Source organism: Sprattus sprattus (genome assembly GCF_963457725.1).
Source record: "Sprattus sprattus genome assembly, chromosome: 1".
NCBI lineage: Eukaryota > Metazoa > Chordata > Actinopteri > Clupeiformes > Clupeidae > Sprattus > Sprattus sprattus.
This window is the reverse complement of record NC_137920.1, coordinates 73699643-73710698: the sequence shown is the minus strand read 5'-3', so window position 1 is coordinate 73710698 and position 11056 is coordinate 73699643. Positions and strand designations below refer to the sequence as shown.

At 42.6% G+C, this 11056-nt stretch overlaps 1 protein-coding gene across 2 annotated transcripts; it reads left to right on the top strand.

The window, feature by feature from the left end:
* Nucleotides 1-324: 324 nt before the first annotated feature.
* On the top strand, nt 325-6014 carry msantd2 (Myb/SANT DNA binding domain containing 2; the record flags this gene model as incomplete). Of its 2 annotated transcripts, none has more annotated exons than XM_080852121.1 (4): nt 325-876; nt 2238-2493; nt 4339-4402; nt 5114-6014. In XM_080852121.1, the coding sequence occupies 4 exons, from the start codon at nt 325-327 to the stop codon at nt 6012-6014; spliced, it is 1773 nt and encodes a 590-aa protein (XP_080708247.1). The 2 variants fall into 2 exon arrangements, with proteins under 2 accessions (XP_080708247.1, XP_080708248.1); XM_080852122.1 differs by having other exon boundaries at nt 436-882.
* Between the last annotated feature and the right edge of the window lie 5042 nt (nt 6015-11056).

Sequence of the window (11056 nt, the reverse complement as noted above, 5' to 3'; positions counted from 1 at the left end):
TTTGACATTAGGCCTGTTTTGCAATGGTTTGTTTTGTAGCGTTTAAAAGGGAAAACGCATTTAAACATTAAAACAGGGCAGGCCAGTGCCGTAAGTTGCATAGCTTCTGAGCAGAATCTAGACATTACCTGTCGTGTCTACTGTTGGCTAGGCTGCTGAAAACGCTAGCAGCTTCACATTACAAAATCTAAACCTCACCCAACTTGCGTACTCTCCTATACGACAGACAGAGAGATAGTACTATCGATAAGCTATGCGTTGGCAACATTTTCTTATGTTACGATTCCCTTTGTCAGTTTTGTAAATCAGTCAAAATGGGCTGTTATGGTTTTAGGATTACCGAGGCATTTCCACAACAAAATATCCCAAAATGCACTTGACTTACACAGCAAACAACGTCAGTTCCCATTCCCTCCCCCTAGCAACAGAGGCAAGATGGCGGCGCCCAGTAACGCGGATCAGTCTCCCGAAGTAGCGATGCCATTAAAGATCCCAAAAACTGAAGTTCCATCCCCAGAATCGGAGGACTTGAGTGACGGCAATCAATACCATTCCAACCCCTCCACGCCCAACAGATTTTCCCCTCTCAATGTTGGCAATACGATGTCGGGGGGCGCAGGCCGGAGTGGATCGGCCTCTGCTTCCAACAGCTTCACCGCCTGCCGGGGTATGTCCTGGACCCCGTCCGAAACAAATGCCCTCATCGCTGTATGGGGAAACGAGAGATTAACGGAGGCACGGATGCAACAGCTTGAAGTTGCGGGGACTGTTTTCTCTGGTAAAGCCCCAGGACCAGCAATGTACGAACGGGTATCAAGAGCTCTGTCAGAGCTCGGCTATGAAAGGACTCCCTCTCAATGTAGAGAGAGAATGAAGGTAAACGTGCCGAAAATGAGTCTGCTTAAAAAGCAGCATGTAGTTGTCCATTTCCTCAACCATTACATACTTCAAGTAGGAAATGTATCCGTTAGCCCATGTGAAAAGTGACGTTAACATGGACAGAGAGGGACATGGCAGCTATATTGTCAGGCTAATCAACGGGAGAGAAGACGATATCGGTATTTATATTGTCTGTTCAGGATCAAGTAGGCATTTTCACTGTCAAAGGCGGTATTGAATCTCCGTTTTATGCAGAAGCCTACCTTTTAATTATCAGATTTGGAGCTTCCTGATTTCCCCTGTGATAGGTGGTTCAGGGGTGAATGATCCAGAGGTGTGGTTCTGGACAGATGGATGTCCCAAGCTCAGCTGATACACCTGTGGAGGAGTCTCTTGGTCATCATTATCTGGAGAAGTGTGATGCATTCAGTACAGGCTGACTTGTGTTGTTGCTGTCTTCACATAGCTAGTCTTCTAGAGCTCAAGGCCAAAAATGCAACATGGATCCTCTCCATCACATGTTGTCATTATTCTTTGTACTGTACTACCAACGTTATTATTCATTACACTTGCGTACACTTTGTCTATGGACTGCTGTAACATTATTTCAAATCAGAGAAATTGTAGCAGTCACATAGATGCCTTTATGGCAGTTGGTCATGTTCAGCATGTGTAACCAAAACAACAAAAAAATACGTTTTTTTAGACAGAGCCTGTCAAAATAGCTCGGCCTGACAGTATTTAAAATCCTTAAAGGTGCAATTCTAATCCAATGCACTTTTTGTCAAATTCAGCTTTTTGCTCTTCATTGTCCTTAGGCTGTACCGTGTCTGCTCCCAAAAAAACTCATGTCCCTACACAGTCTTGGCTTTGTAAAAGGAAAAACAAACATAGTGGCTCGAACTAGGTCATAAAAGCATTCCAGCCAATCAACACACTGGGTCACCTTTTACTGTGTTATGGTTCCTAAGGCTTCACTATTTGTAATGAGAAATCAGTCTTTTGAACTACTGGTACTAACAAGTGGTTCTCGGTGTGAAAATGATATTGCTTTGTAGCAACTTTATGGTGATTTATTTAAGATTTTGTATTTGATGATTACGTGTAAAGAAACCCCTTAAATGAAGGTAAATCCTCTGTTATCTCTCATCAAGGCTTCTTGTAAATTGCTAAGTTAATTAGCCTAGACTAAGTAGGCTAAATTAACTCAGTTAATTAATTTAACGGGCAACCATTTGTCTCCCTTGAAGGAGGCCACATTAATTCTTTAAATCTATTATGTGTGTCTACCTTCACCATCACACGGCTCTTTCTGTGGTCTTGTTAACACTGACGATCGTTGTGTTGTGCCTGACCAGACGTTGCGACGCTGCTATAGCCGAGTGAAGGAACACGGCATCGGGAAGAGGAAGAGCAGCTACTCCATCGAGCAGCTGGAGAAGGTGTTTGGCCAGGGAGGCTGGGACTCCCAGACCTGCCAGCCGGTGCTCATCAACAGCAGCGGGCTGTACCAGGAGATGGAGTCCGACGGCAGCACCATGGAGGACTACTCTCAGGAAGAGTGGTGCAACCAGGAGCTCTCCGCTGCCTTCCAGGAGGGAGAGGTAGAGGCAGGTGAGGAGAATTTGACCAAGAGAGCCTTTTAACATTTACAGAAGGAAGATGGATCGTCTTTACTTTTCAAAGTTAAAAGTTAAAAGTACTTTATTGTCATTGTCACAAAGACAACGAGACACTAGAGGCAGCAACCGACTTCTTCCACAGCTAAATAATAATAAATAACAATTCATAAATAGATTTTGTAGGGTCTTCATGGGTCTTTGGATATAGTTTGCCTCTTTCCATGCTGCTGTGCTCTTTATTTAATTGTCTTTTTTTTCAGTTAATTATTATCGGCAGTGACTTAAAGGTACAGGTAGGCCTATTGTTAGGACTGCGTGTGGAATTGTTGGGATTGAAGTATTATAAAGTGGTAAAGCCATGTGGTAATGACTGCACAAATCAGCACTTTTGAAAGTAAGACACAGCACAGTGGAATGATAAAGGGTGATGGTTAGGAGACCAAAAGGCTTGTACTAATCAGAGGTTATTGCCTCAGCCTGGTGTTAGGCTTGATGTAAGCAACCATGACGCTGTGCAGCATCATCCATGAACCGTGAGCTGCTTAGTCAGATGCAAGGTTTTTTTTGTTTACATAGCCATTTCAGAATGGAATTATTCCATGGAATTATTCATGGGATAATTCCATTTTACTGAATGAACATTGTTTTACATTTCTGACACTTGTAAATGTAGTAGTAGTTGTGTAGTAGTAGTTGTGTTTATCTCAGGAACTTGTAGCCTGTAGTTGCTCTACATCTGGCTTTTGGCTGAAATGAACATGACCTGGTGCACAGGTCTTACTACATATTGGAGTGGCCCCCCAGAAAGCTCTGTGGAATAAAAGCTGAATGTGAGTGGGATGTAGGAGTGTTAAAATCCTAGTGTAGATTAGTCCACTTCAATATGTAACTGTCTCGGTAATCCTATGATGGATATGAATCATAAAGCCAGTAAGTGCTTGCCTCCTGAGCCTTTAATAAATGCACACGCAAATAACAAGCCATCACAGGCAACATCTGTGGAGTCATTCACACGGTGGTCGTGTGTGTGTGTGTGTGTGTATGTGTGTGTGTATGTGTGTGTGTGTGTGTGTGTGTGTGTGTGTGTGTGTGTGTGTGTGTGCGCGCGCGCCCTGTGTCGGCAGTGCACGACCATAGATTAGTGAACAGGATGTGGTTGTGCTTCAGCTTTCTGGTCTCGTGTGACTGTGTACTTGGTTTTCATGCAGGTTCTCTAGCTATTGCTACTTGCATGACCAACACAGAGTTGCCATCGTTAACTTGTATGTATATACTGTTTGTGTATTTTGCACAATATATTGTCATATTGAATTTGTCAATATGAAAAATCCCATGAGTCCCATATACAGTAATATTTTACACTTGATATATACAAAAAAGAAGACTACAGTTTGTTGATTAAACCCTGTACATGATTGAACAGGTAATGAGAGGATTCTGTCTGTAAATGAATGAGATTCTCAGTTAAATGTGTCTATATGTATATAAATGTCTCTCTCTCTCTCTCTCTCTCTGTCTCGCCCTCTCTCTCTCTCTATCTGTCTCGCCCTCTTTTTCTCTCTCTCTTTCTCGCCCTCTCTCTCTCTCTCTCTCTCTCTCTCTATAACTATGTGTGTGTTGATACAAAATTTAGCAAACTGTGTATGGAATATCTTTGCCTTTGCCATCAGGAATACACACCCATGATACAAGCTTTCATAATGGCATAAACCTACCAGTAGGGGGACAGTGCATCGTCCACTGCCACCAAATTAGGGCCTGTCCTGTTGGATGAAGATGTTCAGATTTGGACAGGTTTTTTGAAACCCTTTTTTGAAACTTTGGTCTGTTTTTCCAGATGATGTTCCACTGCCAAAGTACAGAGTTCTACAGCCTCGGCCGGAGCCAACCGTACAGATGCAGTGAGTATCAGAGACACCGCTGCCGTCGATCTCTCACCTGTGCTTTATTGCATATAACAAATGGATGTAGTCATGTTCTAAGGGATTAGAATTATTGTGCCGAGTGTTGATTTTGTCAACACCCGTTATTTCTTACCTGTCTGGGAAAGGGGGTCTTTTCTAACTGAGTTAACAACAAAACATTTGAGTGCAAATTGGATCCCAGGGCACATGCTACATGAATAAATAATAATGAACAATAATTCATAAACTGCAGCATGCAAGAGCTTTCATACTTGAGCACATTTGACATGCACATTTGGGGAGAATCTGGAGTACTGTGGAAAAAAGGGGTGAAGAGACTCAAAAGGTGAATTTAGTTACAAATGAGTAGGTTTAACCTCTATACTTCTATTACATATTCTACTGATGCACTATGCGCTTGAGATGCGCCTTGTCGCGTGCCAGGCACATACAAACACAGTCATGAATGAAGGCTCTCACGAAAGCTATAACCAGACCTGAAATAATTGTCTTTAATAATTGTAAGATTTTAATGGCACAAGCGACACACTGCAACACACACGTGGATATATAGGGGCGACACAGGACACACACACGCAGGCCTGAAGACCTGCTGTGACCCAAAGGTTGCAGCTTAAAAATGTTATGAGAGATGAGGGTCTCGTCTGGGGAGTCTCTGACATCATCTGTTCTCTGTGGCTGTGGCAGGAAACAGGAAGTGATGCAGAACGTGGAGCGCATCCTGGAGTCGGTGGACATCAAGTGGGAGCACTTCCAGACGTGGACGGACTTCTCCCGCCTGCACCTGTCCAACAAGCTGGCCATCTTCGGCGTGGGCTACAACACGCGCTGGCGCGAGGACATCCGCTACCACTACGCCGAGATCAGCTCGCAGGTGCCCCTGGGCAAGCGTCTGCGCGAGTACTTCAACCCCGAGAAGCCGGAGGGCCGCGTCATCATGACCAAGGTGCAAAAGATGAACTGGAAGAACGTCTACTACAAGTTCCTGGACATCACCATCAGCGAGGCGCGCTGCCTGGAGCTCCACATGGAGGTGGACTGGATCCCCATCGCGCAGTCCAGAGCGGCGGGCTGCAGCAACGGCTCACAGTACCTCCTGCCAGGAGGCATCCCCAAAACCTACGGACTCTACGCCGTCGGCTACGAGGAGGTGAGCCAGCCGATGTCTCCGTGCATGGAGGACTCCGTGTGCCTGTCCCCGTCTCTGGAGAGCGGAGCGGACGACGGGACGACGACGAGTCCGTCTCGGAGGTCGGAGCGCGCCGGGTCGGAGCGCGAGGAGAGGACACGTCCCAAAGTAACGTACTGCTACCTCGGCATTTCGGAGGAGAAGACCCTCCAGCAGTGCCTCTTTCAGCACTTTCAGACTGCGGGGAAACACTACAGCAGGGGCGAGCCCTCTGCCGTGAACAGGTTCCTGCAGGCCAACTGCAGTGGCCCCTCCAAGCCTGAGGGGGCGCCATGCTCAGCCATCTACATAAAATTCATTGAGGTGGAGTTGGACTTTCTCTCTGCAGGCTCTTTAGTGGAATGTTTAGAGATAGCTGTGGGCTACCCCTTAAAGTATAACAAGAAGGAGACATTGTAACTTTAGATCAACAATCAGCTAAACTATGGGGCACGTGAAGGTTGTGTTTAAAGAGTTCCATCTGGACAGTGAGTGTTTTTTTTTTTTTCATAAATGCACTACATAACATGAGGATGAACACACATAAACATTCAACTATTGAACAGCTAGTAAACATTTATTGTTAAATGTTTTGTGCTTGTTCTTATGTTACATACGTAATCATGAATGAAAAAACAAAACAAAACTTAGTGCCCAGAAATGCCTTGATACATACATTTCATTGGACTTAATACTTTTTGTGCAGTACTGTAGGTTTATATTGTTTTTCAACTGACTCAAGGATGTACAAGACAAGGGCAGGAAGTACAAATGTCATTTCCACAGAGCTGGTGTTCTCTCTCTTTTCCCTGCTTTATTTATTTTATTTTGTTTATTTATTTTTGTCTTGTTTTCGTTTGTTAATTCTTTGTTTTAATTGTTGCCTATGCGGATCGAAAACTTTGCCTTTTTTCTGTTAGGGTGGCCGAAGAGGTCGCTTTGATTTCCTTTCCTTACTGCCTTCGTTTTCCTTTCATTTACAGACAAAGAGAAATACCTATTCACCACTGAGGACTCTGAGAAACTATAAATTAATATACATTAAATATAAAAATTCTATTGAGTATATATTTAAGACTATATATTAATGTTGTTAAGTGTAAGCATTCCAGCATTTTCAAACATGACATTCAAATTTTTACATTTGCTTTGTCATAAATGAACATTGAAATGTGCGCGTATGAGAGAAAGAGTGAGTGAGAGTAGGTAAGCATGCGAGAGTGTATGTTTGTGGGATGTGTGCACAGTATACACACAAGAAATGTTTTTGATATTTGTTAACAGACAGCGGTGTCTTTGTGTACTGTTCCCAGGTCACAGTCTTGTATGTTTACATTTTTTTTGTTGGGGGGCGGGGGGGGGGCAGTAAATAATTTGGGCACTGAAAGGCTATCCGACATTATGACATGAATTGTTTTGTTATTCCTTGGGACAAGTATTCAGAACGGGTAAAATAAACTTGTCAGTATTGTTTCAACATGTCAAATAAATGTCTTTATCTCTCCATACGAATGAATATGCACTGGCCATTTTGAATTTTGATCCTGTGGAGTGAATTTGGTCTGTCTGTGTGTAGTGGTACTGCTGAGTTTATATCAAACTGAAACTGAAGCAAAGACCACTGATACCACTTCTGTCAATCTCATTGGAGAGGGTTTATCCCCTCACATCGAAGACACACTTTTCGTTTGAGCTCCTTCTTACATGTTGTAGAATGGCATTGCCTGAACCGAGAGTGACAGACTTAGATTATAAGTCTACAATCAGACACGGAATGACATCATAAATCAATACATTGTCTTCAAACAGGCCCTGTCACTATAGTCTGTCTTTGTGAAGAAATAATGCTTTCTGATGGGCAATGTCTCAAAGCTCTTGAATATATAATACTGAAGTAAAAAAGATATTTGGTTATCACATTAAGAAATTGATGTCTAAAGTTACACACACCACTATCAACAGAGCAGGCAGAAAGAAAGCAAAAAGACTAGGATAAAGAAAGGCTGAATTTACTGTAGTATCTGTACAGGTCTGGAATGATCTATGTAGGTCTCTGAACCGGCGATTTCAAACAACCAATAATGCTAAAACAAAAAGAGAATTAACATCTAGAAATGAACATCCATCTAAAGATGCCCACACCACTCATCTGTATCTGAACAGAAAGGAAGAAAGTGGAATTGACACTGAATTTAGTGTCCTGAACGCACACTGTGGTCTATCTGTATAGCCAGCAGGTGGCACTAGAGTGCTATGAGGTCAGAGCAAGCTTTTCAACCTTTCTACTGTTTGTTACTATCTGTTACTATCACTGTTACTACTTGTTAATTTGTACTGCTGAAGATAAAAGATTGAATTCCATTTTTTAAGTGCTGATTTCTTGCGTTCCACACAATATGATAGAGATGAGAAATCTAGAAAAACTGTTTGATTGTAATAATGTTGTGGCAATTTGACGTCAAATGCACAAATATTTGACTTCAAAGTCACAACATCATTTACTTACATGCTGTAGGCCTGAACTCAATCAAATTATACTTCAGACATTGTTCTTATGAATATTATAATAATTATGCTTACATTTTTTTTTTTTTTTTAGTCCTAGCACTAATTTGTTCACATGTATGGAGAACCCCAGTCTGACCAGAAGGCAAGAAGTGCTGATCATGCCTCGTGTTATTTTCAACATCCACTGAGGGAGATGAATTATTTAGATCCCGCGTCTAATTTCTTTCTAACTGTGACATGAGGTGAGCGCTACTGTGGTGGTCCAGGCTAGCTTCAGCCTCATTCCTCTGCTTAAAGCTTTTAGAACTACTAAAACTTACTGCATGGGACGTGCTGATCAATATTGGGCCTATTTATTTCTTTAACATTTTTAAATGCTTTTTTATCACGCAGCGGTAATGATTATGACAAAGACATTTCTGGTTGAGCAGATGGTGGCATCCTGTGTAGACAGAGCTGCACCGTTGTTGCTGATGTTTACAAATTCAGGCCCATGGTTTGGTGTTTTCTTTTTTTTTTTTTAAAGTAGCAACAATTTTGTAGCCCACATTGTTTATTGAAATGTAGAAAAAAAAAGACCAGATTGGGTTTCATTTCTTGACTTGATTTAACATGCTAATGTGGATTTACCTGTGCTCAGGGCGATATTTCGGAGCAGTGAAGCTTACCCAGGGGCTTCCATTGAAAACTCTTTATTCCAGTTTATAAATTATACAAAGCTCTTTCGAGGACGAGGCATATAGCGTGAATTTGCTGTAAGGATTCAGTGCTGGCGTAATCCAAGATTTTGTTGTGCAAATGCACACTAATACTGCCGCCAAGGGTGTAATCACAGACGTAAGCCCTATCCACCTCTTATAATCGAGCAGTCCTGTCACATTTTCTTCAACCACCTTCCCATAGTAATGCGCCCGGCTCCAGAAACCAAAGGCGAGGAGGTGTTCAGCCCTGGGGGGGTGTCCTGTCCAGACTCACCAACCTGCGCCCCTCTTGAGGCGCTGGGAGTCCTGGAGCACTCCGACGAGGCGCCGCACCCTGTTCGGTTGAATTAACCATACAAGACATTCAGACATGCAATAAAATATGAGGACTTATCCACCCATGCAAACGCTAAGCCGGGTGAAACCCTACCCAACCCCACTATAGCTCTAGGGTGGTCTGTCTGACGGTGGAAAAAAAAGAGAGAAACAATCAAGGAAATTCAAATATCTCCATAGACAAATGCATGCAGAATTATGTGAACCCACACAGCCTATAACTTGCACTATAGTTTCCAACAAGTTTGAAGGAGAAGACAAAAAAAAAATCAACCTGTACGACTTTTCTGAAAATTGAGAGTAGGTTTAACCCAGTGATAGACTATTCTACTCACTGATTAGTCTGCAACATACACTATTGCAATGAAATAAATTGGTTTTAATTTTTCGTTTTGTGAAAAAAAAAACACCTGCTGGTAGTAGCCTAATAATTAGCACTAGTAAGTTAGTAGCCTATGCTAATACAGTATATCTATCAGATTCGTTATACTGAAGTAGATCACATTTTAGTGGTGATTGTCGCTGATGGGCTTTTACATCATTGTGTTAGTGGAAAAACAGCACAGCCTACTCCTAGTGGGGAGAGGGCAGGCGGGAGTTATTGTATCACCTGCAGAAACACAGACAGGTGAACGGAGCTTCGGAGACACTCCGCAGACAGCGCACTCTGTAGGCTACACGGACAAAGCTCATAATGACATCTTGCCGTTTTTGACAGAGGCGGCGAGCTGTTCCTAAGGGAAGCTCAGTGGTGGGCTGTCGGACGTTCTAAGGGAAACGGATGAGAATGCTTCAGTTTGGATGAGAAATCAGTTTGCTTTGAGTTTCTTCGTTTTATTCACGTTTATGCCTGAGACTGTTTGAGAACTGTGGATAATAACTGTGCCCGATGATCTTGCACTCGGACTTCACTGCTCTGCCCCATGCTGACGACCTCGTCGTGTGTCTCTGGGAGTCGCGGTTGTAGGAAACACTTGAAAGATCTAAACTGCTTCGCCCAAGGCAAATTGCTCTCCGGTGATAACGAGGAATACTTCAGACGACCGCGCACAGTAATAAGGCTGTGAGGAGAGAGTGTGCCACACACTTAAAGCGAACCCTGCGATGGAGACTTCCAGGAAACTTGGCACCTTGGTCTTATTGTCCTTTCTGTGGTTTCTCTCAGGTAAGTCCAACTCGGTTTTCGGCTGTGTGGTTTATTTATAACTATACCGATTTTATGTCTATTCATTTGACGATGATGCGTCTAAGTCTGTCGTTCCGTTCCAATCCTTCAGCTTGTAAGAGGTAAACAGTGCTTTGAGGGCAAAATGACTTTTCTCCAAAGGTAATGCAAATGTTACAATTGTCTTGTACAAGATTAGTTACAGCGGCTTTAACATGGGGATTTAAAGTTGAAACACCTGTTCTTTTTTTACACAATACCAACTCTTGGCAGGTCAAAGGAAAAAAAAAAACTAAACCAATCCCGGCTACAGCACTGAGGTGAAATAGGACACTGCCCTAGACAGAAAAAGGTCTTTGGTAAAAAAAAAAAAAAAAGTTTAAAATGGATTTTTGTCGGAGAGCATAGGCTAATGAATAACTGCGTTATAAATTGTCGCACTCTTTGGTGATTTATACTCACACAGTCACACTCTCATCTTCATTAAATTATTAAAAAAAACAAAATCCCACACCAAATGTAGGTCAATGAGAAAGGCTACAACAACATTCTTGTAACGCACTTATAAATTATATTCATCAGCGACTTTTTTAGCAGTTCCTTGGGAGCTGTACCAAGCCCTCATGAACAGTGTGTTTCCAAAACAGTCCTGTGAACCTATCCATAGTACGGTTACCAGCCAACTGGCTTAGTGTGGCTGTGTACCTGCACCAACAATCAAAAAAGTAAATCTCTTTTAAGAACAATCACAT